Source organism: Callospermophilus lateralis, chromosome 4, assembly GCF_048772815.1.
Source record: "Callospermophilus lateralis isolate mCalLat2 chromosome 4, mCalLat2.hap1, whole genome shotgun sequence".
Taxonomy (NCBI): domain Eukaryota; kingdom Metazoa; phylum Chordata; class Mammalia; order Rodentia; family Sciuridae; genus Callospermophilus; species Callospermophilus lateralis.
In genome coordinates, this window is record NC_135308.1 from 10285801 (window position 1) to 10312789 (window position 26989).

The 26989-nt window shown below is 51.4% G+C and overlaps 1 protein-coding gene across 2 annotated transcripts in view; it reads right to left on the reverse strand.

Moving 5' to 3' along the window:
* Positions 1 to 26989, reverse strand: part of Dpysl2 (dihydropyrimidinase like 2) — a 113268-nt gene that overhangs the window by 37348 nt on the left and 48931 nt on the right. Inside the window, exons 1-3 of one of the 2 annotated variants that reach the window (XM_076853549.1) lie at positions 25150 to 25457; positions 21814 to 21902; positions 19958 to 20142 (exon numbers count right to left, since the gene is read on the reverse strand). In XM_076853549.1, coding sequence (XP_076709664.1) covers positions 19958 to 20142; positions 21814 to 21902; positions 25150 to 25188 — 313 coding nt within the window. In that variant the 5' untranslated portion in view covers positions 25189 to 25457. Of the gene's footprint in view, positions 1 to 19957; positions 20143 to 21813; positions 21903 to 25149; positions 25458 to 26989 lie in introns of those variants that run through there. The other variant, XM_076853548.1, reaches the window with a different exon arrangement.

Below are 26989 nucleotides of genomic sequence, written 5' to 3' on the forward strand. Positions count from 1 at the left end.
AATCTGTTTATTTCAGTGTTGCACAATCCCTCCTGCGTCCCCTCCAAATGAAGTCCAGCAGGGAAGGAAGCCTCGGTGATGTCATGTGTTGACCGGGCCCAATCTAGAGCCAACATAATTTGATGGGTGTTTTCCTCCTAGGAACCTGGACTGAATTCAAAAACACAGCAAAAAAACATAGCGTGACATCCCTCGAGCCTGAACCTCAGCCACTGTACCATGATGTACAGCCCTTCTCAGGCCAGAGCTCATGGTTCAATGGGTCTTTTTTTGTCCCCAGTTGATTAGCAAGACTCTGAGTAAAAGCCAATGTATCTGGACAGAAGGTTCAAGCCTGGTGAGGGACCTGTTGTTCAGGGAGCCTGTAATTACTCTTTAAAACTGTGCGGACGGTTTGAGAGTCCAGGTGACACATGGACGCAGCCCAGAACCACGCCCGCCACATGTAAATGCAAACCCCCCGCTCACAGTATGTTCTCTTCCTTCCCAGGAAGGCCAGAGATAAGAGATAATAACCCAGATGCAAAGCACAGCTCCAAAGGAACTATTCTTTAGAGAAAAATTCCTTGAAGTGCAAAATGATTTCAGTGCCAAAAACCTGGAACACCAGAAAGACTGAGAAAAACAAAACAAAATCTTCCACTATCCCTCCGATCGCACAAATATTAATAGATCATTAATGTGCTCACATGTCTATACAACCTTTTTTCATACCCACGTAAACACACATGTGTAATAAAGAGTATGTATGTATATAAATTATACTTCAAGAAAACTCTTTACAGGGGAGGGCTGAAGGCATGACTCAGATCTTCAGGTGCTTAGCATGTACAAGCCCCAGGTTCAATCTCCAACATCCAAAAAAAAAAAACTCTAGTATCCAACTAGACATACTGATCACAGTCTGTGTCTTGTCCCACCAACACAGTATGAACATGTTCACATTAATAAATATTTTCCACGATGGTTTTTAATGACTACGTACTACTTCTTCCCAGAGAAAGCCATACATAATTTTCCTAACAATCACTTAACTCCAGTTTATTTTGAATGACCTGCTCTCTTGAGAACTCAGGGGCCCCGTAAAAACTGAGAATTCCTTCTGAGGGTACCTCCTCCCATGGCCTATGGACTTCCTCCTAGGCTCCTTCTCTTAAAGGCCCCTACCATTCCCAACACTGTCACCCAGAGGAGCAAGCTTCTGACACATGAACCATTAGGGGACAAGGGACATCCAAAACATAGCAACTCCCCCTGGCAAACCCAAGACTCGGCAGGAAGGGGTCAGGGTGGACATGGCTCACGTCAAACTCCTCCTTAGTTCTGCCGTGGAGGAGTGTGCAGAGTATGGCAGCCGCAGAGCCCCAGGGGCACCTGGCGCTGACCTCCCAGCTCTGTGCTCTGTCTGCCCATCTAGGATGAGGGGGCAGGGCTCCCAGGAAGCTCTTAACCTCCTCTTCTCCAATTGAGTCCATTACCCCTCCTTCAGGAGCCTTCCAAGAGCATCCCGATGGAAAGCGGCCACGGGACCCCAGACCTGGCAGAGTACTGGATGGTTTCCACCTCCTCACCGGCCCGACTGCCCAGGACCCAATGACACCTTGCTACCCAAATCTGACCAGCGGACTCCTCTCCCATTCTCTACAAAATTGCCCCAAAGGACTTCCATTTGGCCAAAATAGGAGTCCCCGAATTGCTCTTGGGGAGAGGTGACTGCAGACTCTCACCCAGAGCTGGAATCTTCCAGCTGTCACACAATGGTGAGGACAAAGGTCATCCAGGCCCTGCCCTGAGCGAAGACTTGAGAGATGAGCTTCAGTGAGGACCCTTATGGGCACAGAAGAGGACAGAGAGGACAGCAAGGACGGAGGCAGAGAAGCACGCAGAGAGACAGACCTGCACTCAGCGAGGCCAGCTCTGGGACGCAGCCCCAGCCTCAGAGCTGAGCCCTGCCTGTGCCAGATGCCACCCAGAACACTGATTCATCGGGAAGGGCTTCAACTTCCGGGGCTGGTTCCCTCTTCTAGGAAGAACCACGCACCCCTGGATCATGAACTGAAACCGATTTCCATGCATGTGTGAGTCTGGCAGAATAAAACCCAACTACTATAAATAACCGTTAAGCTGTAATTTAAAAAAAAATAAACAAGTAACATTTTTCCCAAGGCAAAAAAAAAAAAAAAAAATAGTTAAAAGCTGGGTGCTGGACATGGTGGCACACACCCTAATCCCAGCTCCTCAAGAGGCTGAGGCAGGAGGATCCCAAGTTCAAGGCCAGCCTGGGCAACTGAGCAAGACCCCGTCTGAAAGAAAAAATAAAAAGGGTAGGGATGTAACTTAGTGGTAGAGCATCCCTGGGTTCCATGCCCAGGGCAGGGGATGGGGGCCAGTTTAAAAAGCTTATGTTTTAAAGACTGAGCTTTCCAGAAGAGAGTGGAAAGGACCTTTGGGGAAAGGACTTAACAGTGACCATGTGCCAGGCACACACTCAGTGACCTCGTGTATCACACCCACTTTATGCTGCACAGTAACTGAAATCATATTAGAAATCAGAAAACCATGGCTTAGAATGACCATTAGCCCCGGCAATCCCACTCTTGGACACATACCCAAGAGCAGAAAAAGCAGAGATGTGGATATACTTCGGGGGTGCCCACCTCCACAGTGGCATTTTTCAACATTACCAAACGGTGGAACCCAAGTGCGCATAAACAAACCGGCACACACAGTGCGAGATCATGCCGTATCTAAAAGGAGGGAAGCTCTGACGCATGGTACAACTCGGACAAAGAGCGAGGACATCAGCCTAGAGAAATGTGCTAGACCCAGCAGGACGCGGCTTCGGGATCTCCCTCCTCTGACATCCCTAAATTCACAGAAACAAAGTAGCACGGTGGTTGCCAGGCGCTGGGGGCTGGGGAGGAGGGAACAGGGAGCTGTCCAAGGGAGACAGACCTTCAGTTTGGGAAGATCTGAAAAAGGTCCGTGGGTGGAAGGTGGTGCTGGTGACAATACTGTGACTGTGAACATGCCATGAATTGCACGCTGCAAAACAGTGGAAATGGCCAAGTTACGTCGAGCATGTATGTACCCACCGTCAATGAAAACTGTGGCTCGGAGAAAAGAACAATAAGCCGCCCCACTAGTAGTGAGCACTGAATATCCCAGGGCCAAACCCAGAGTCTAGGGACACAGGCCAAGCCCTACCTCCCCAGAAAGTCCCCTGCCTCGGGCTCACATTCTGCAGATCTTCCCTTGCACAACAAAGACCTTACTGTCAAAGTCCCCTTCCTGCCCTCCGGAAACTCCAGTAGGAAGAGTCCTCTGCCTGGAGCCTGCCGCATCTCCCACAGCCCTGCTGGGCCACGCCCAACTCAATACTGTCAGTGAGAGCCGGGCTGCCTCCTTGGGAACTGGATACGGGGGGATTGCAATAGAAAGCAAAGAGCTGGAGACGGGGGAAGAACTGAGGAGAACCGTGTCGGAGCCCAGCTCTGCCCCTCCAACAGGAGGGCATCAGGCCCTCACCAAGCCGCAGCTCCCGCCAGCCTCCCCTCCCCACTCCTTGTCTCCCCCACCCCCCCCAAGCCCTTCATAGGCTTTTGTTTTCAATACCCAGAAATACTGATTTACTTGTAAATTCCCAAACATACCAAACTCTCACCAATTTCCACAAGCCCCCCTCCTTCCCTGCACGTCTCTCTTCCGGGTGTCCACCACCTTCTCTTGCCAACTCACAGTCAGACCCAGGGGGCGAAATACAATCCAGGCTTCAGGTGTAGGACACCCTGGGCCTGCTGGGTGAGGCCTCCCTGACTCTCTCGGGCAGCTTCTCTCTTCTCCTGGAACCTTCCTCCAGCACACAGTATTTCATTTTAATAGTTTCTTTGTAGAACTCCCCAGTAGATGGCAAATTCTTTGCAAACAGAGATATTAACTGTTCTTCTAATGCCCAGACTAGGACCAGCTACTTGGCCTGATAAAAGTCGGCTAAATGGATGGATCGATGAATGAGCAAACCAATGTACGGGGGTTTCCTTAGCAGCGGAAACCACAGCACTAATTTGCTTTTCTTTAAACAAAAGCAAAGGCTGCAACAGTACCGTGCAGGTGACCACATCCTCTCCTCTCGTCAGCCCACAAATGTGGCCTGGAGCCTAGCAAGTGCTCTCAGCTGTCAGTCCTGGCAGGGGCTGTGCTCACCACCATGCATCAGAAACAGGGGAAGGCAAGGACGGAGTCAAAGCAACACCCTGGAACCGCGCTTCATGCCTACTGTGCCCCCGATGGTGAAGGGCCCAGTGACATGCCAACCAGAACGACTGCTGGCCAGCAAGCCAAGTGACCAGGCTTCAAGTGCTGATTCGGTATCTTATCAACTGGGTGGTCTTGGGAGAGCCCCTCAGCCTCTCCCCTCAAGCCATTCCTTGGCATAACGTGGGGGACATTACCATCTGTCTCACAGCAGGTAGGGTCTACACTGCAAGCAGCCACAAGCAAGGGCCCTGCAAACTACAAGTACAGAAGGAAATGATTCTTCCTATTCTGGCCTCTGGAGGGGATCTCCATCTGAGGCAGGAATGCAAGGACCTAGGAGACCCGGGTCACGGTCAAGGGTACCTACAGGCTGCAGAAGTGCTGTGCGAGCAGGGGGACTGGAGGAAGAGGCTGCGGGACACCACCCTGCCCCCTCCGCAGCTCAGAGCCACCCACTGCCCACTCCACCACAAAGCAGAATGCAGGATCCTCACAAAAGGCAGCAAAGCAGGTCCCACCCCGGGCCCCACCAGGAGATGAGAGCAAACCTGGAGAGGTGGCGGTGGCCACTGCAGCCAGCCACAAATAGTGAACCCCAGAGAGAGGATCCCAGGGACTCTCAGGTGGAGCACTGAGAGCTCCACTGTTCGGGGGTGTCCCTCATCTCAAGAATTCTGTCTGAACAAGAGGGCTTTAAAATAAAGCCAAACTCAACAGCACTATGAGAGACCACCTCCCACCCCCGGAATGGCTGCTCTCAAAATGACAAAGGTGACATCAGGACCCTCACACCCTGCTGTGGGAATGTCAATGGTGTGACCCATTTGGGAAACAGTCTGCAGGTTCCTTTAAACAAAGAGCTGCCGTGGGACCCAGCACTCCTGGGTACACCCATGCCACTCCTGGGTACATTCCCAAGACAGAGGAAAACCTACATCCACCCAAAAAATGACCTCGAAGGTACATTACTCTTTCACAATAACTAAAAAGTAGAAACAACACAAATGCCACCAACAGAAGGCTAGAGAGACAAAAGATGGTATATCCAGACAATGTTGTCATTTGGCCATAAAAAGGAATGAAGGACATATTACAATGCAGCTGAGCCTTGAAAACAATATGCTAAAGAAAAGAACCAGGTGCAAAAGCCTATTTATATGAAGTTTCCAGAATAGGCAAATCTGTACAAACAGAAAATAGATTAGCAGTGTTCAGGGCCTGGGGCTCGGGGAATGAGGAGTAGCTGCTAATAGGTATGGGGTTTCTTGTTTAGATGTGTCCTAATCTGTTTAGTGCTACTATAACAGAATGCCTGAGACTAGGTGAGTTATAAAGAATAGAATCTATTTCTCACAGTTCTGGAGGCTGGGAGGTTCAAGGTCAAGGGCCCTGCATATGGCAGCCTTTCTGCTGCACCATCCTAAGGTGGTGCGGAGGAAAGGAGCATGCATGTGCCAGAGAGGAGGCAGGACTCGTCCCTTCATCAGGAACCCCTATTGCAACAACTGGCCCACTTCTAAGGTCAATGGCACTAACCCATTCAGAAGGGCAGAGCCCCCAGCACCTCCCCATTTCTGTAAGGTCCCACTCTTCCACACTGTTGACCTAGGGACTAAGTTTCCCACCCGTGAATTTTGGGGGACACAGTCAATCCGCCACAGGTGGCGAGAATGTTCTGAAGTTACAGAGCAGTGACGGCTGTGAGTATGGGGAGAATCACTGGAGTTTCACAGGAACACAAATCATATCTAAATTCTGAAAACTAATGTTAAAAGTATCAAAAGAGTTTGTATAAAACCAACACAGAAAGAAAAAGAGGGTGAGGGAGCTATAAACCCTAAAGGACAAGACTCTTACTCAGGATCTTCTTTTCCATAGAAAATCCCTTCTGGAGCCCACAGGGAGGAGCAAGGGCAGCCCATCCGCCACGTGCCTCCCAGACACGGAGCAGGAGCCCGGCTCACACAGGGAGAGCGACCAGGCAAAACGGCCTTTCGTGACGCCATGCTCGGGGCACCTGTCCCTCACCAGAGGCCACCTGGGTCTGGCAGGGAGCCCTGGAGAAGGGGACTGGGTCGGAAGCAGGAATGTTCTGTAGCTTCTCGGCCACAGACCCTCTCAGAATCAAGACGTAAGAGAAATTCAAACGCAATCACACAGGCCGAGGGCTCCAGCAACAGAGCTGCCAGAACTTTCCACCGGCTGCAGACAGAGCCCACTCCCTCAGCACCTCAGCCCACACTTCAGCACCAGGAGGGTCAGTACACCCTCCTGGCCGCCCCCGGAAAGGGAGCTGCCTCCTGAAGCTGAGCTTCTGCACAGTGGACGAGCTTCCTTGGCCCTGAGGGCACCCGTCCCAGGCACCTGCTGAATGCCCAGGGCAGCTCCGGCAAAGATGTGAAGGTGGGTCACAGGGAAAAGGACACAGGTTGGACACAACCAGAGGCCATGCCCCCTTTCAGGGGGGCTTTAGAGCTGTCCCCAGGAAACAAGGGGACGGTGACCCACAGGTCCGTGTCCCCGACTCAGCCCGTGCTAGGCTTTCCACCAGGTGTGAGGCTCCTCTCCATCCTGGAGGGACAGCAGGAGGCTGCCCTGAAGCTGCAGCCTGCCCTCCAGCCCAGCCATGATTAACAAGTCCTTGTTCAGGGAGGAAGTGACCCTGTGCCTGGAATCTCCCATAAGCAGGAGGCTGTGCCCAGCAGGGGAGGACGCACACCACAGGGGTGGCATGCAGCTGTCCTGGGGTGCTTTCCGTCAGCACCCTCGTCCTAAGATCTGAAGTATGAAACCCAACACAGCAAATCCTCCTCTTCCAAAGTGAGATGGGGAATGATCTCGTGGGGGGAAAGGGAAGAACTGTCCCCTAAAGTGCATGGATTTGAAACAACTCAGAATTCGTATGTTAACAGTGTCTGGAGGTGGGGCCTTTAGCAGGCAACTAGGTTTAGACGAGGCCTCGAGGATGGGTCTCCTGTGATGGCTTTATAAGAAGAGAGACATGCTTGCCGTCTGGCCACAGGACACCCTTTGCCCTCCCCAGATGCCAGCACCAATCTTTGACTTTCCAACCTCCAGAACCATGAGCCAAATAAACCTCTATTCTTTATAAATTACCAGTCTATGGCAGCCAGTTACAGCAACAGAAAGTGGAGTAAAACCAGAACACCACAAGAATTCAGCAGTGGCTGAGGACGTGACTCTGGAACTCCACCATCAACAGAAGCCATTCCAGGACGATGCCGCCCACTGACTGAAGGGTGAAAAAAGAGGTGAATGTTGAAATAAAGGAGCTGCTGAGGTCGATCGCCACAAGCAGACTTAGTCCTTCAGTGACTCGGGAGCCCAGCGTCATCATAAAGAGCTTCAACAGCAAAGCGGGGTTGACGGGGCCACTCTCCCACGAGGGAGGGCCACTCTCCCACGTGGGCACCCTGCGCGAGCTCTGTCCTATCCACCATCCCCCTGAACCTAACAGCAGCCCTGATCGGCCAGAGAAGCTCCTGACAATTAAGAAACCAAGACAGACGTGGGGCATCTCAGCTGAGCTAATCAGCGGCAGAGTGCAGAGCAGAACTCAGGTCTCCTGATTCCCAGCGCACGCGGATGTGTCAAGAGTGCAGGGCCTCAAATTCTTTCCATACACCTCATGTTTCCTTGGAGAATGCCTGGATCATCTCCACAGAGCAGAAAACAATGCCCAGCACAGTGGCGCCAACCTGAGACACAGTCCCCTTCCCCCGTGTCTCTGTCCCTCCTCGAAACAAACAAACAAAATGCCACGTGCCTGGGGTGTTTCCCAGACCAACCTGGGAAGAGCTGAGCTGATGAACCTCACAGAGGGCCGTGCCAAAGTGACTCAGAGAAATGAGGAAAGCAGACACCCAGGCAGGGACAAGGAGCCCCGGCAGCAGCCCGCGGCACAGAAATCAGCTCAATCTGGCCCTGCACAGAAAGGGACTCCGGGGCTCCCAGGAGGGATTAGGTTCAGCTGGGGAGTGCGCGGCATCAGTCACTCCTCTTGATGGACTCCAAATGTCCCTCTGGGATGCAGGGGAAATCTAGGTCATCAAGTCAGGCTTCTGCTGGGACATCAGAGACACTCGATAGACCCCCACTGGGGTACAGCCTCCTGCTTAGGGGCAGATGCATGATACCTGACCATTTTCCCCCTCTGTATTACAGAAAGGGGACATTGAAGTGATGGTTGGACCAAAGGGCAGGAGAGATCTTGAATCCCGGAATCTTCCCATTGCTGGCGCTAGACAGGCAGCCTGATGCCTGATGGCAAACTCAAGGTGTGCACCTGAGATTTCTGCAAAGCATCCTGCACGGTGCTGGGTACAGACCGGCATCCATGAGTACTTTTTAAATGTTAAAAAGCAAACATTACCTTTTGATTCTGTGATCTGCGAGTGCCACCAGCGCAAAGCTTGGATCAGAACCCCGTCCTCATGCTCGCAGGCTCTGAGGATTAGAGTAAGTCCACTGGCTTCTCTAGGCTTCCTGATTCTTCACGTCTAGCATAAGCATCAGGCCCCCAACCTTCAGGGCTGGTGGAAGGATTAGAAATGGCTCACACAGAACATGCATGGCCCAGATTCCCGATGAACGTTGACCATCTGCTCCCCCCAAATGACCTCAGTTTCTTCTCACTGCCTCTTGTGAAAAGAATGGAATCCTGCAAGGACGGAATCCCGCCCTCAACTCCTGGCAGGTCTGTGGAGGAGTCCAGAAAGCAATTCCAAAGCCACTGCCTTTCAGAGCTCATCAGAGGACAAGAGAACTCGACATAAGGCCCTGAGAGGTAGAGTGGCACATGTCTGGGTGTATCTGGTCTTGCCCTACTGTCCTAGGGTCAATATTAGTAGAATATATAAGTATATTCATTTGGACAATAACTTAATGCTCAGCCTGCAAACAGGGGCCAAGCCCCATCTAATTGTGTGAAATGACTTACAATGCACCACCAATGCTGTGCCCGAGCTGTGACTTCCTGTCAAGCTTCCATTTAAAACTCTGAGCAAAAGTTGCATTTCCTCCAAGATATTAAGTCCCCTCCACTGTTCCCCAAAGTGGCTCTGCAGTATCTGTCAGTCCCCACGGTTTGGTTTCTTAACTAAACTCTCTCCTTCCTTTCACAAGGAGTCTGTTCTGCCTGCTTTTTCATCCGCTGTGATTTGTATCTGCTGATGAGCTCAGGCATAAAAGAAATAAGTGGCTTTAGGAAAGAAGCATGAGATGTGCCCACCTACCAAAAACAAAGCAGGGAGGGAGTGGCTTGTCTATTCCAACACTGGCCACTCCTGGGGCAGGACCAGTGCCCTGATCTTCGAGGGATCCACTGGTCCACGGAGTTGATGCCTTGAAACAGGAAGGCATGGCACATGGTGCTGCCCACTGGGGAGGGCATAGGCCTTGCCCAAGCCCACTTCCCCATGTGCTGGGCCCTGTATGACTAACTACCTCCTTAACCAAGCACCCACAGGGAAGAATTTTCACCAGGAGGGCCAGAGGAAAAACCCCGAGCCCTGCACAGGATGCTCACCAAGCTGCAGGACAGCGGGGAGGGGGATTCAGCGCTGGGGGACAGAATCCACCCCACAGCCCGTGCAGTGTGTCAGCCAGGAAAAGGAGGGGCTCCGGGGGTCCACAGCACAGTGAGCAACTATGAGGCTAGTCTCCGATGACTGTCATAGTGACTGACTTGAGGAACTGCTTCCTGGTGGCCCTGCTTTACATATTGGGACTAGATGTGTCATCAAGAAAACTTAGGCCTCAAATCCTCCTGAGTTATCTGGAGGGGGGAAAAGTGAGAAGCACTTTTTTTTGGGGGGGGGGTATAAAAACCCCTCTTAGCCCCTGAGAAAATATTCATTTATTTGTGTATTTATTTATTTTTGCAGGCAGGGGTGGAACCCAAGGCCTTGTGCCTGCGAGGCAAGTGCTTTACCCCTGAGCTACACCGTAGGCCAGAGAGGGCTTCTTATATGCAGATGTTTTTCCAGCTGTGTTCAAAATACAAACTCCTTTGCATTCACAGGAAGATTAACAAGCCTTAAATTCTCTTCCTGATCTCATCAAGTAGCAGTGAGGTGACATAACCCATCTGGAACCAGATAAGGTACAACTGCATCCTTATTACAGGAGAAATAAACAGATAATTGACACATAGAGATCAGACAGATTAGGCAGGAGAGGAGACCAACAGCCACTAGGCAGGTAACAGATAAGATATATGGATGATTAAATGGAGATGACAGGTAATGGAAATTTGATATGTAGGTAGATTAGATAGATGGATATGATTAGATTAAATAGATACTGAGTGACAGACAGATAATGGAGTAATGGTCTGAATGCTTGGGTCTCATGTTGAAGTCCTAGCCCCCACGATGGTGTGAGGAGGTGAAGCCTTTGGGAGGGGCTTAGGTCAGCAGGGTAGTGCCCACATGAATGGGGTTAGTGCCCTTGAAAGACACAAGGGGCACTAACCTACTTAGTGAGGACACAGTGAGAAGACAGGTGTCTATGAACAGAAAAGCGATCCTTCACCAGTCACCGAATCTGCAGGTGCCTTGATCTTGGACTTCCCAGAATCATGAGAAATAAGTTCCTGTTGTTTAAAAGCCATACTGTGTATACAGTCACCCAGACTAAGACAGTATAGATGGATGATGGACAGAGTAGATAAAACAGAGCAGAGTGACAAAACAGACACTTTTAAATAGTATGTAAAATAAGTAAATAAACTCATTGACTCTGTACATAACTCCAAGAAATAAGTCTTATTATCTCCATTTAGGAATACATTAGGATACTCACTCTCAAACAGAAAATACTAGAAAGGAAAACTGGACTTAAATCTGCTTCTTGGAGCTCTCCCACCCCAGCCTGCTGTGTGACTTGCAATCTCACCCTCTGAAGCCTGCGAGGCCCAGCGAATTCCACCCAGCTGCAAGAGAGGGGCTGGGCCAGAAGATTTGCATGGTCACCCTAAGAGTCCCTGATGCCATGTTATTACCAGCATCTTTTAATTTCTTCCTCACAGGCTCCCCACAAGGAAGGATTCCAGTCCTGGCCTATCATTAGAGGGAGATTAGGTCATAAACATTACTGATTCAACCTAAAGACACCAGTGTTTTCTCAGAGCTGCACGGCAGGTGGCCCGGGACAGCAGTGCCTGGTCCAGCTCCACTTTCCCCTCAGCCCCCTCCCATCCCACCACACCCAGCCCTCTTCCTCTCACTGCCTCTGGCCCCACTGACTGCAAGTCCTAGCCAGTATCTGTCAGAGAATTAGCCCCGGACAATCTTCTGGGACACCAAGGTCAGCAACTGAGGGTTGCCCAGCCCCAGCCTGCACGCCCCAGGTCACAACAGTGTGATCGTCCTCTCCCATGGCAAAGAGGACAAGACAGAGCAGGGGTCACAGAGCAGAGGGCACCACTCGCTTTTGGAAAACCTTGGCAAACACTTATTCAGCTTTGCCAGAAGTCCAACACTGGACCACGCTCTTGGATCCATGGTTCTTAACCCTGGCTATCACCTGGAACTTTCAAAAGTACCAAAATGTCAAAGCCTCCCTAGAACAATTAGGTCAGAAGCTCTGGTCTCCGTATTTTGTTAAAACTTCCCCGGGGTTTTAACATGCAGCCATGGTTTTTAGTGAGTGCCCAAGCTCATTGCAAAATTTCCTTCGTTGGAGAGGAGCCTGGGCCACCGCGACCCAACCCCCAGCTGCATCTTCTCTGTCATTAGGGGAACATTTAGTCACATTCAAAGAAAGCTGCCTCCCAGACGGGTTAACCAGAAAGAACTCTAATTCCCACTCACTGTGATTCCCCTTTATCATTAACCCAGGCCGAGGAGGCCGACTCAAAGCCAGGCATTGGGGCAAATGGCTTCACCCAACAATAGCAGCAAGTTAGAGGCAGGGCCCTCAAACCCAGAGAAAGAAGCGGTCGTCTCTTGAGGAGAATCAGAGAGGTCTGCTCGAAGGGGAAAAGGAGGGAAGAGAGTCAGAGGCCCTTCCTACAGTGACTGAGGTCCAGAGCCGTGGGGGGTGAGAAGCACACACCCCACCCTCAGGTGCTTGACTTCCCGCTTGAACGCTGGGTTCCATTCGTGCTTTTCAAGAAAGGCCTACAGCTCACCTTGATGGATTTTCATGTGAAAAGCAAAATGGCCAAAACTTAGGGGAAATACAATGGGTGCTGCAACCCAGCTCCTCTCTGGAACAGAAGGCGGGTCGTTGAAGGAAAGCCCTGGAAACTCAGCGTGGTGAGGACTTTTCTTAAGTGGCCAATTGGAGACACCCCGTCTCATGAACTCCATCTCCTTGACGTGGACACTGGCCAGGACCAGGGGCACTGCCATGCTGTGGAGGGAGGTAAGCGATGGAGAAAGGCCATCATGAGGGAACGTGGTGGTTTCCTACCACACCCCAAACCCTAGGATTCTCCAGTCAGAAGGGGAAGACTGGGAAGGAAGGGGTCTCCCACAGTTGCCACCTCCACCCATCGTTCCAACCAGCTCAGCTCCGCCTCCATCAGCCCCAGGTGTCAGTTGGAGGGCGCCCTGTCAGGCTGCATGGGAAAGGCTGCCCGGGACAGTGTGAAAGCTCGTAAGGGCACAAGGAGCACTGGGCCAGGGCTCTTGTCAGACTCACTCAGTGGCCCGTCGGGCCCCCAGCATGGCCAGCTCCCATGCACACCAGAGCCATGTCCACATGGAGGGAACACAAGCTCTGCCTCCAGAAGTCTGTGCCCAGCTCACTCGGCCAGGACACAGGGCCAGGGGAGCCCAGGACGCGTGTCATGGAGCCTTTGTCCAGCAATGAGGAACCCTGAGCTGGGATGCTGGTCACTGAGAACCTATCGGCTCTAGCTGCCATTCCGGCCAGGAGGGAGGATGGATGAGAACTTCCCAATAGTCTGAACACCCACTCCAGGGAACACCAGAGAAGAGGCTCTGGAAACATCTGAGAACTGAGATCCTCCAAGCTCTGTGCGCAACACCCCCAGGAAGGGCCAGAGAGAAGAGGGGCCAGGAGGATACAGATGTCTCAAGAAATGAGGGCGCACTCTTCATGAACTGGCCTGACTTCCAAGGCTGCACTGCCAGCTCCCGGGACCAGGGTCCAGGGAAGACCCCGGGGATTACGGGAATTGCCTGATGTCCATGAATTAAGGTCTAGAGAGTCACACAGAAATGCCGCTGCTTCTGGAAAGGCTTCATAATGCCCGCTGACCTTCCCCGTTGGCCAGTCAAGCCCAACACAACAACCCCCTTCACGAGGAAAGCCTTTGGGGCTGGACTTTTGGGAAGAGCTGCACTAGTTCCCTTTCCTCCATGATGCCTGCCATCACATATCAGTATCCAGTATTCAGCCCAAACTACGCCAGGGAGTGGACAGAATCGTCCAGTCCAGGCATTCAGGTCTGAGATTCACAAAGGACACCTGAGCAGGCCCAGCCCCGTGGGTCTGCCTGCTGAAGACTTAGGTGAAATGTGGGACCCCTCCATGCAGGGCCTGGGGAGATGAGAGGAGCCGAGGGGAAAGCCCACCCAGCAGCCCGTCGGATAACGTGGCTTTCTAATGGCCAGACCACAGGCAGATTTTGTGGTGAAAACTTCGGTCCTGGACTTTGAAACTTGGTCTGATGTGGTCGGGTGTTTTAGTAAACACTTTCTAACCCCAGTCAAATGAATGCTGCAAAGGGAATCATCAAAGTATCAATTACAGACACATCCATATTACAGTGTGTGTGTGTTCACACATGTGTGCCTGTCACCAATAGGGAGCAATCCCAGACGCCACATGGATGAAAAAATGACAAGCAGTAGATGTACCGCAGCGGGGCCCTGAGCCACGTCTCCTCGGGGAGCCTCCTCGCCTCCCTCCCAGGCCTCTTGCCTCCGAAGACGAGGCTCACAGAGGGACCTGGGACCAGCCCAGAGCGTTCTGGGAAGGACTGCTGAGTTCACCAGCAGTGAACTGGGGCACGTGACTTCTCCACCCAAAGCTGCGCTCAGAGAGCAAGCCCTAGGAGGACCAGCGTGAGAGCGCACAGCTAGTGCCAGCGCTTCTGCCAGAGCAGTTTAGAGAGAGGGGCTGCCCATCCCAACCAGGTGGAAGCCTGGGCTCTGGACTTCCCCTTCTGTCTCCCTCCCCAGACTGCTAACAGAGCTGACCCCAGAACTAGGGGGCTGTGGCAGAGGGGGACACTGCTGAGGGAACGGCCACTTCCAATGGGGTGAACACTGTTAACATCAGACACATATGCCCTCCTTCCCTACCCACCAGCCAAGCAGGCAACCAAGATTCATGGGAGGATTTCTTCACTCAAGCCTGGGTATCAATGGGTGCCTCTCAGCACTGAGACACTGCATGGGGAGTGGGGAACACAAAAACAAAACAGAGGGGCCCTGACTGACCACAAGGGCCAAGGGATAAAAGCCCATTCATTGTCTGCCAGGCACAGTGGTGCACACCATATTCCCAGTGACTCAGGACTGAGGCAGGAGGATTGCAAGTTCAAGGCCAGCCTGAGCACCTTTGTAAGACCCTCAACAACTTAGTGACACTGACTCAAAACAAATAAAGAAATAAGACTGGGGGTGTAGTTCAGTCCTAAGGCACCCCTGCATTTAATGCCTAATATATTTAAAAAAATAGATAAAAGTCTACCCAGGTACAAAGGCATCAGGAGATTACCGGGAAGAAAACTAAGAAGGAGCCTGAGAGGAAGCACCCACACTGAGCTCCATGGGAAATAAGGAAAGGGCAGAAAAGGCAACGGCGTCACTGGCTGAGCTGACATGAGTCACGGCTGGACACGAGGTCTAAGGCTGCATTCTCCAAGCAAGAGGGTGCCACTGAAGGTTTCAGAGGAAGAGGAAACAGGAGCGCAGGTGTGCTGGAGGAAGAGCCCAGCCATAGAGGCTCCCCGAGGAGCAGGGCACTCAGTAAGAGGCAAAGCGCAGAATTGGTGGGTGCCAAGGAAGAGGTGCACGAGACAACATGGGACAAGACTCACAAGCGAAGACTCCAGGGTGGCTCAGGGGTTGGAGCAGCATGACGTGGCAACAGCCCTCCAGGACTGGAGGCTGCCAGCACCACAGAGGTACAGGAGAAGAGGTTGAGAGATGCCCGGGGACAGGTGAATGCAGGTACCAAAGGCACAACCTGGCAGATGCACAGAGAAGTGACAGGTCTAGAGTTCCAGCCCTGTGTGACAGCACCTCCTCACCCCATCATGACCAAGACACCCCTCCCACCCCTGCAGTATGGCAAGGAAGTCCCTTGGGTGTCTGTGCCCGGACTCCGCACTTCTAGGGACAGCCTGGTGTTCAGGTGGACAGAAATGACATTCAGAGCAGTGACTCCGAATCCTTGGAGATCTGGAGCGCACAGATCTGGCACAGACTTCTGAGAGCCACAGTCAGCCCTCAGCATCCGTAGGTTTTGTGTCCAAAGATTCAACTCAACATGGATCAAAGATATTCATAAAAACTGCACCTGTGCTGAGCTTGTCTTCGGTCCCTAAAGAACACAGTGTGACATGTACGAGGCATAGGCATAATCTGGTGACTTCGGTATGCAGGAGGACGTGGGCAGGTTCCATGCACCTGTCAGGCCATTTTATGTAGGGACTTGAGCATCCTCAGACTTTGGGATCCACAGGGCTCCTGGAATCACCTCCCCAGACACCCAGGGACCACTCTATCTCGTTCTCTCTGTCCTTTCCATCAGCACAGGATCTGGCTCACAGTATAATTAAAATTGCTCTGGACTTGAGCTAAATGGCATCTCATTCAACGACCACACAGGTGTGTACCCTCTGCCACCTGTTAAAAGAACTGGAAGACCTGGCCAGAGCTGCCAGGGAAAAGATCAGACAAAAGAAAGCCACCCGTGAGTCTCCCCTCAAATTTTCTTGTACTGACCAAGGGTCTACTGTCCTTTCAAACAGTGTCCCGGGTACTTCGAACACGTGCCAGACTAAAAGAGATTCACGGTTTCCACCGGCAGATCTGCCGCTTCAGTAGGTGGGGCAGGACCCAGGAGGCAGAATCTCTTAAGATCACACACATACAGACACACACACACACAGACACACACACACACACACACACACACACACACAGACACCTGACATATGTAGGCACAGGGCACTGACCACACCCACACCCGGACAACACACGAATGCTCAGGCCACGCCCTGGACAGCTGCGGCCTCTTTTCCTCTGGCTCTCTAGGGAGAGTAGAGCTCTGGTAGGTCATAGAGATGGGGCTGGTGGTCCCCACAAGACGGGCTGACCCTGACTGTCCCATCTCAGTGCTTCCCACAGGACAGGGACCGTGCTAACACAGCCACAGTCCATCTTTGTGGCGACTGTCCCCATTTCACAGATGAGGCAACTGAGGCCAAGGTGACACAGCCAGAAGTGGCAGGGCCAGGGCTGCAGGTGTGCATCACACCTGCCACCTTTCCCAGGGCACAGGGAATGTGTCAGCAAGTGATGCACTGTCACCTGACCTTGGTCCTCCCCTCTGCAGAATGGAAGCAGCCATTCCCACCTGCTTCCTGGAGGCTCCAGGGTCCTAACAACTCTGATGACCACAAAGCCCTTGGGGATGGGGGTGTCCACAGCATTTCCCAAAGCAACATCCCACCACCTGTGTGGCCCCTGGGCCAGTCTGGACGCACCTGCAGGCTGAGTCTGGGACTTCCACCCACCCACAGAAAGGTGAAGGGCATTCCCCTGCCCTGGGACAGGGACCTCACAAAGATCCTCCTGGGCAGCTCCGTAGCAGACTCTGTTTGATGGCCATAATATTATTTTCTGCTGCTGACATATCACCTTTTTCAAACTGGGAATATTTGGCTTCACGTTCCTCATGGGTAATGCCATGGCAGTCAGAAATGGAACCTCCAGGGTCTGTGGACCTGGGAGACATACAGCCAGCAAAGGGACAGGAGAAGACACATGGGCCAGGGCAGGGGACAAGACGTGGAGAAAGACAGACGAGAAGGAGGCGGTGCAGGTGTCTTTGTACCAATTTCCTTCTACTGCTTTTTTGTGCAGTAGCCGTGGGCACATCGAATTTGCGCCTGAATCTGTCCAAAACTCCCCAGGCCTTTCCTCCCGGCTTCAACAAGCATTCAAGGCGCTGTGGTCTCCCTGAAGAAGCAGCTTCTCCGTACCAACCAAGCTGGAGTGAATAAGTGCTCTTTGCAAGCCTCCTTCTCTATAAAGTAAGCCCCGGCCACTCACTGACTTGAGGCAATGCACAAGGCATGAACAGAAAGCAGAAAACAGAAAAAAAAAAAAAAAAATCCCAAATTTCTCATCTGTACTGCTACTCCTCCCCTCCGAGGGAACGGCGGATGGCTGGAAATCCTACACGGGTTAGCAACCATAGGGGTCATTTGCAGGAGTGGCTAATATTTCTCACAGGCTACAAAAGCAGTGGAGTTTGGGGTGTGACGCCCCTGCGCACACTGCCTCAATTCAGCGTAACGACTCTGATCACGTTCTTGGAGGCTCGCTCATTAAATCCCCCACTCCTTAGCCAAACCGACTGATCCTGGAGCCATGAGTTCAACGCCTTCGCATTCCCTGCAAGCAGGCCCAGCAGCCGGTTGGACTGCTCAGTCCCCTGACCATCTGCCCGTGGGGCCATCTGCCGACTGTTCCTGGCGCTCTGAAATGAGATGCCTCTCATTACTGCCCAGAAGGAACCCACCTGGATGAATGGAAAGAAGCCCACAGCCACTGGGGGAGAAGGCCACAAGAAGCTGGGGGGCAGCCAAAAGGGATGTGCCCCTGTGGCGGGGGAAGGCAGGCAGGAAGGGAAACGGAACAGAGCAAGGGGCCAAAGCACGGCCAAGTGCAAGGGTTGAAGAGACACATGCAGGAATGCAGGAGAGGACGGGGCCTCTCAAATAACAGGGCCCCTTGGCGTCTGCCAAGAAAAGTGTATTAAGGGTAAAATCTCTCACTGAGCTCAGGGCCTGACCAAATGGGGGAGCTGCAGAGGACTACCAGGTCAGCAAATCCTTCACTGGGCAGATGAGTCACTAAGTCAGAGAAGTGAGGTGACCTGTGCAAGATCACACAGCAAGGCAGAGCTGGATGGGAACCAGACTGCTGACTTCCAGTTGGGAGCATTTCCCCTACACCAGTGGGCTCCTGCCAGGCAACTCCTCCAACCACAGTCGTCACCAACCACTCGCTCAAGAAATATTACTTCCGGCTTATTGACCCTCTGTGACCAACGTCTGCACCCAGAAGGGAGGCAGATCACCTTGACGTGGACCTTCCTGGATGACCCTGAAATGGTCTATGCTCCTCCTGGCTCAGGCAGGACTCCAGACCACCCTGGAGGCAGGGAGGAAAGGCCCACTCGGTCAAGCGGCAGCCTCCCGCACTGCCCCAAGTCCTGGGGTGTGCACAAAGGGCCCCTCAAAGGATGGCATCCACAATCTAGAAGGCAAGGCCTGGAGTTAGGCAGAAATAGTGAGCCTCAACCTTGGAGGCTGTCTCATGGTAAGAAGGAAGGCAAAACAGGAAAGAACTGTCCCGATGCTTCTGAGCTGAAGAAGGGACAGGGAGGGCACCAGGGAGTGAGCGTGCAATTTAAAATGCAGGGAAATTCCAAGTGGGAGGGGACAGCAGAGCAATGCTGCTCCAGCTCAGGAAAGACAGAAAAAAAGTATCCAGACAGACCTCGAAACCACAGGTCAAAAAGACCATCACTGAAAGATACCAAGTCTGGCTTCTCTAGGGGGTGAAGTTCCTTTCACTTGGACCCTCTTCTGAACCAGACTATTAGCTTTTCATATAAGACAGGAAGCATGTTGACTTTCACTCTTGGATTAAAAAAAAAAAAAAAAAATCTCTTTTCTAAAACACGTACCTGATGGGCCACCAGGCAGCGTGCCCACCTCCTCAAAACAAAAAGGACATTTGCAAAAAGGCCTCCTGGAATCTGGCTGTTCACAAGCAAACTGAGCACCGATGCTGGGTCCAGCAAATAGACCTTGGATTGGCTGAACCAAAACATCACAGCCCTCTGAGCAACACAAAGGGCACCTGGCTGTGGGTACCAGCAGTTTTCATATCTAAAGGACAGTTAGTATCTGTGGCTCCTCCACCAAGCAGGGCTGCCTAATTCTTTATGTCCAACCCAAGCTAAAGAGCATTTACCGCATTTGATTTTCACGTCAGTGGAACAGAAGTTTCCTGGCTGGGCATTTTATTTGCTGAACCCTGTCCTTATTCCAAGAGGAAGCACTCTTAGGAATCTTTTTATTTTTAATCAAAATCAAATATTTATGAGTGAAGGCTCAAAATAGGTAGCTTTGAAGATGACTTCAAACGCTGCACTTTCACAACCAAATAACATTTTGGGGTCAAAGAAGACAAAAGTCCTCAAGTAGAGAAATCAAGAAGCCATTCCCTCTCTTCCTACCGAAATTCCTTAGGACCAGATGCTCAAATTCAACTGGAGAACACCAAGTTCCACAGAAAACGAGAGCAAGGAATTAAGACAAAGGCGAGCCCACCCAGACCCTTATTTAGTAGGTCTAACCACTCGGCTCATCAGCTTCTCAAAGGGAGACCCCACCACACAGGCTCGTTTGCTGTCTCACGGCTCTAAGGGTGGGGACAGAGTTGGTGCTTCTTACTGATCATGGTGGTCCCCCCGGCCAGGGCCGCCTTGGTGCCCTGAAAGAAGTCATCGGCAGACGTCATTCCCTGGTCAGGCATCTGGAAACGAGTGTGGACATCAATTCCTCCAGGAATCACCATTCTGGAATGCGCTTCGATGGTCTTCACCCCTCCTGGCACGATCAGGTTTTCTCCTATTTGCCTAAATAAACAAGGTTGGTGATAAGGGCAGTCAGTCAAATGTGGATTCAAATAAGATCTGACAGCTTCACCACTCCGCCATGTGCCGGGGACTTTTCAGAGTCTTGTCATCGTTCATCACCAGAGATCCCCCCCACCCCTCACCCACAAAGGGCGCTGCAGCCAAATAAACTAGAAAACAAAATTTACCTAAGGCACCAGAGGCCCCATTTGCAAATTAGCTACCAGGAATCAATAAGGTCAAATGGTAACAAGGCCCCAAGGTATTTATATGTCATCTGACCTTCCTGTAACACACACCATTGAGCTAATTATCCAATAGCAATTTGCTTCAGACCTGAGTGCATTTTCCAAACATTTATTTTTACCATATCCTTTTCAATAGAGAGAAAACAGAGGTGGAAGGGTGGAGATGGAACCAAAGGGGGAAAAAAGTGAACCCTGTAACAGCTGCAAGTTTTAAATGTGGGAACAGGTGCTTGGCCATTCAGATAATAAAGGCAGACAAACAAATACTCATCATGTTGGGGACATGATTCGTTTCCAATGTTTAAGAAAATATTTTTACTATATCTTTCTACTGTCTTAAAAATTAATCAAAGAGGAGTTGATTAAAGTTCTGAGACAAATGAGTGATGACTAAAAGTAGCACTCAGGCCTCCTCCCTTCCAGACCACTGTCCCTCTGCCAGGCCAAATCATGCTGCCTTATAATTGGGAGCGGAGATGGAACAAGAAAGTCACAGCATTTGAGAGCCCAGAGCTGAGACTGTCACAAGAAACACACATGGAGAAAACATTAAATGTGGAAATGCTCAACCCTATTTTCGGTTCATAAATAAATCAGGGTGTGAGCTTCCAGGCAGCAGGCACATCCAGGTTTCCACTCCTCCGGCTGCCCTGCTGCTAGTGCCTGATGAAGGCTGCTTATTTAAAAGATGTCACTGGGTGCAGTGTTTGTCGTTAAGCAGATGTGCTATTTCTCCAGAGCCTGGGAGCTGCCCCAGTAGGAAGGGCATGAGGACACTGGTATGCACTCTGCTCATTTAACCCGCCAGAGTCCAGCAACACCCAAACTCACAACCATTCTGTTGTTCTCCTGCATGACATAATATACAACATACAAAGGGCAGCCTTATTTGTGACAGTTTCCACTTAAGAGAATAAAAACTAAAATTCCCCCCAGGATTAGGGCGTAATTTGTCTGTGGCACTTGGTAATTAACTTGGTATCCTTCTGTATGTAGCGCCTCTAACTTGGACTCCTGATTGAGGGAGCAGATGTGGTTATCCTGGTGAGAGGCTGTACTCTGCATCTGTGCTCTTTGATTGTCCATTCCAAGCAACTAAATTCTAGGAAACCTTTCACACCGTCAACATACCCTAAAGCAAGTATCTGAGCTGACAACAGAAGATATTTTGTCACCTCCATTAAAAAATAGGACATTACCAAAGGCACAATGGTGGGGGGAAGGGGGCCCCAACTTTGAAATCTGCAAATATGAATTCTCAAATTCATTAATTACCACTAATCAAAATGGAACTTAAAACAGATACTAAGTTGGTCACTCTTTGAGTCACTAAATATAACACTTCATGTGTGAAGGGGTACCAAAGCTTGGGATCAATGGGAGGTATATAGATACTATATACATAATAATGAGTTACACTTACTTGATCAACCCATCTTCCATGTATATGTCTGCATAGAATGACTGGTCATCATTAACAATTTTACCTCCTTTGATCAGAAGACGATCACTCTGAAACAAAAAGGTAGTAAAGTCACAACACATAACTGACCTATGAGGAACACAGGTGCTAAGTTAAATGAATGCAGGACACATTTGTACTATTCAGAAATGATGTTCCAATGAGCCAGTTTTTGAAAGTTCTGGTGACAAAGGGGAACCTATACTGAGCAAACAATTTATCATCCAATGAGGCAGAACATACTGGCAAAGCTTATTCTACAAAAATCAACCATCTCTTTCAATTAGACCTTAACCTGAAAGCAAAAGAAAATGGTGGGGGGGAATTAAAGAGCAGTGAAAACATTCCAAATAAAGAAGACAATACTTTTTGAATGACTTTTGGCTAAACCTCATTTTTAAAAAAAAGGGGGGAGGGGACACACCCACACATAGGAGAGTCTTGGCAAGGTCTGTGTCAGGGAAGAGTGACCAAAAGTCTGTTGTCAGGGGATACCCTATACAAACACACTTGGTCCAGCCACAACAATATTTCAATTCAGAATGTCCTTCTATATTTACATTTATTTTTGAGGCAAATCACAGCAAGCATAGCAGGGAGGGAAGGGACTATGGAAATTATACCATTTTCACTATGTAGTTAAGAAAAAGGCAAAGTTTTATGATAAAGTAGATGAGATGGCAAATTTTAAAATCTAACATCACTATAGATTCCTAATGCACTTATATTTTTTAACTGGTGATATTTGTGCAAAAAAATAAAGGCTGTGTGGCATGGGAAGGCCAGGAATGTAACAAAAATGCCACATTATGCCTCATGGCTATCCCAAATCCTGGTGAAGAAATGGAATGTGAAGGTGGTATATTCAGTGAATAAGCACCTATTTTATTTCAATCCGGATTCAAGCTTTACAAGCTGAGCCATATATTACCCCTTTAATAAGCAACACATCTCAAAGGACAGCATTCATCTTGACAAGGGTCAACCCAAACTAAGCTAAAAACAATACTCACAGCAAGTGCCATCTACATTTATCAGCTACCAAGAAAAGGAAATTACAGAAAATCTTTTATATATCTATAAGCTACTACAGAGAAAAAAAAATACATGTCATTCCACATATTTGTTTCTCTGACATACTAAAAATCAAAATGATCTTCATTTTGAACACTGTAGGGGCTTTTTCATCCTGACATAGATATTGGGAAGTCAAATGGAAACAGTGGACAATTCCTAAAACTGATCATGATCAATGGCAATACCTCTACAAAATCCTGTCAAGTACATCAGGCTGTTATAGCCTCAGAACATGATGGAAGAAGATTCTATTCTCATTTGACAGGGAAACTGAGGCTGGGAGATGTTGAGCCTATAATAATCCTTCCTCTCCCAGATCTAGAGCTTCCATTGCCTGGGAGACCAGGAGAAACCGTGCCCTTCACCACCTGCCCCTTAGCCACTGACCTACCTGTTCCTGCCATTGCCACGAATCCCCCAGCCAACACATCATGTCAAGAAAAAAGCGATATATCACAGCCCTGTTCGCTCCAGTACCTTCTAGAAGGCTTCTTACATAAGAGACTGGCCATGGTGATGGAGGGAGGAAAAACATGCTCTGGGTCCTAGGATAATGCAACTAGAATTTTTCAAGGGTGGAGGGGGCGCACTTTTAAAAATCGGTCTTGATTGTTTGCCTATTTTTTTTTCCTCCCCACAACATCAATGAGGAACGAAACTGCCTCGTCTGTTCAAGAAGACAACAAATTATCAGGGGCTTGCTGTAAATCTGCTCCCCACCCCCACTCCCTAGCTCCCCAGACTCCTTCCTCCAGCAGGAACATAGACCGTTGGGTGCTCCATGCGCTATCCTCTGGGATCTGGGGTCTTTGCCTTCAACTCACCTTCCTTGAACAACCCAGCGCATCATAGAAAATCTCAAGCGCAGGACCCCTCCCCTGCGCATTTGTTCCCACTTCTCTCCTGCGGATGGGTGTGTCCTCGTGCACGGAGAGGAAGCAAGGGTGCCCGGGGCCACAGGGACAACCAGGGCGAAACACACACCAAATCCAGCCCTACAGCACCTTTCGGCTGTTTGATTCTTTGGTGTCTGCGTCGGCCTTGGGTTCTACCCGGGAATCAGCTGGCCAACTGCGATTGCACAGCATTATATAACAATGAATTTCCCTGGCTTTCCCCCTCCCTGGGATTTCATTCCGGGATGCAGACAACAGGACAGGGGAGATTTTTCCAGGAAAAGATGGAGAGAGAGTGGGAGCAAGAAGCGGTGCTCATCCCTGAAGCATCGCGAATTCAAGGCACGGAGGTTTTCCGGGGATGTACAAACCCACAATTCCAGGCCCCACAACAGCGCCCACACCTTGGGCCGCTGTGATCATTGTCTGCCTGGGGCCGGCCGGGCCATCTGCTCGGCGCGTCGCGCAGCGCCATTACCTCTCTGAGCCCGTCTCGCCGCTGTCCCCAGCGCCCACCCTCCCAGCCCGCTTTGTATGCGCCAACACGGACGCCTCCCTGGTGGCGGAAGAAGCAGAAAAGACGCAGGAAAGCGAGCCCTGAGCCCTGTCAGGGCCCCAGCCTCAAACCAGAGGGCGAAGGAAAAAAAAAAAAAAAAACAAGAGAACTACCCAAAACCTGTCCCCAGTCAACAAAAAGCCTTGGCCCGGGCCCGGCCCTCCTCTCCAGCTCATCACGGTGCCCGATTTCCCTTCCCGTTTCCCCATCATTCCGCTACACCCTGCCCTGAGCATCCCTCTGCTGTCATTACGCCTTCGGGCTGAAACCCGTCCCTTCTTCCAAGGAGCCAGAGGAAGGCTCCAGAAAGCCCTTTATGGGGGGGCGGAAGACACGGGGAGGGAGGATCCATTTCCCCAGCTCCCCATCGCAGCTCCTGAGTCCAGCCTCGCAGCACGCAGCCCGGAGAACAATATCGAGCTTCAACCATGCATATTCAATCTGGCATCCATTTGCTTACACCCCGCAGGCCAGCACTGCAGCATCTCGGGCTGACAATAAAAGGATACAGCGGATCTGGCGCGCTACCTAAAGCTATCTCCATGTACTCACGCTCCTAATTGAACGCCTTGTAAACTATGTGCCTTATAATTCTTTATTATTGCATCTCCCACCACCACCACCCCACTATCGCCTTCATTAGCAACTGAAAAAAATATTTTTAAAAAGTTGGGTCCCTCTCCATCTCCCTCTTTTAAAAATTCCTTAGATGTTCAGTGCCACAAAAGGTTGCTAGCCAAACGCACATTTCCCAAGTACCCAACTCACCGTGATGCGTGGAATATTTTTCTTCCCCTGATAAGACATCTCTCTCCTGGAAAAAAAATTATTTCAAAAGGGCAGCTTTAAAGCAAAAATTGCTGGGAAGGGGACTTGGTACTTTTTGCAGAATTGAAGAAGGTACAACCGTTTAGCTGGTCTTGCTGGTAGCAATTTTCAGGAACGTAAGGGACAAATACAATCCTCTGTTGCTCTTTCTTCCTCTCCTCCAACACAGCCCCAGCTAGGGCGGAAAAAAAGAAAGAGAGAGGGAGAGAGAACAGGAGGGAAGGGGGTGGAAATAAACTACAGCAATAAAAGCCTCGGTTCAAGTCAGCCACCGCGGCGCATGCGCCGCCAGCCACTCCCTTTCCTCTCAGGCAAAAGCCATCCGCTTCGAGAGAGGCGAGCACTGATTGGCCACAACCGTGGGATATGCAAATGAGGGAAAGCTGGGAGGGGCGCGGCGCCGGAGCGCGAAATGCTGCAGTGTGCGGTTGAGGGCGGCGGTCGGTGCGTGCGCCCGAGCAGGGAACGCGCCTTTGGCTCCCTTTCTTTGGCCTGGGCATCCGGGACTGGGGCTGGCAGCAGCCCCAGATGCAGCATCTGCAACGCAGGGACAATGGAGGGGTGGTCGTTTCGAACAGGGGGAGGGGGCACAACCCCAAGACGGAGGGGCTTCGGTGCAGCCCGGGCGGCAAGCACACGCCCGCCCGCGCGCCAATCCGCGGAGGCCGCCGCTGCAGCCCGCGTGGGGTGACTGCGCCGAGCCAATGGCTTCGCTGGCGGCGAGCGCGCGACTGCACCGCCGGCCGGCGCCGCGCGGCCCGGGAGGGGCGCCGGGCCTCCCCCGCCCAGCCTGGAGCAAGACTTGCTCAGCCTCCGCCCAGCAGCCGGCTGGGGAATTGAGGCGGCGGCGAGTGCGGGGAAAGGAAGCAGGCGACAGGCTCGCCACCGGCCACGCCCGCCGCCTCCAGCCCCGGAGTGGACGCTGGATGCGGGCTGCTGCGGCCCGGGCCACTGGGCCGGTCGCGCTCCGGGCTGCGTTGTGGCGCGGGCGGGAGGTGAGCCTGCAAAGACGGAATCTGGCCTGCGGCGGCGCCGGCTGCCAGCATCTGTTGCCTGGAGCTGCAAAGAAAGCCCCGAGCAAGCGCGGCGGCGTCCGGGAAGGCCGCGGTCCGCGGGGCACGGGAAGCCCCACCCCGAAAGAGCCTTTTGTGCCAACAGGCCACAGTCTGTGAAAGCGTAAATGGCCCTGTGTAGGCCCCTGTGTCCCTCTTTAATGGCCACGCCCACCCGGAGCCCCTGGGGAAGTTGGGCCAGGGGGCGTTCGCTGGTGCCTACAGATCCGTGGAGGAAAAGCTGTTGGGATTCCGGCGTCCGCGGAGCCCTAAGGCCTTGCGGCGCTCTTAGCTGGCGCCCCGCACAGTATCTTGAGGCAGAAAGCGAAATGAGCTGTAAAGAAGCCAGAGGGACAAAAAAGGGAGCTTAAATCCCAAAGGAATGGGAAATGGTCGTGGAGAAAACCTCTATCTCAAGAGTTAAAGACCCTGAATCCCCAAATGGAGTCGAGTCGCACTTAACCGGCTTTCAAGGTCTCTCCGTGATCCTAGCGATTGCACAGGCCTGGGAGCCCTTGGCTTTGCTGTGATGCTCTGTTCAGAATCCTTGTGGAAGAAAAGAGCTGGCCCAGGGAGTCCCACGCAGTCTAACCAGGCCACCCCTTTGGAAGGTTCCCCAGGCGGGTACAATGACAAACATCTGGACTGAGGGGCTTCTCTTGCTTGAGATCACAATACATGCAATTCCTACATAATCTAGGCCAGCAAGCAGCACTCAATCTGTTTAA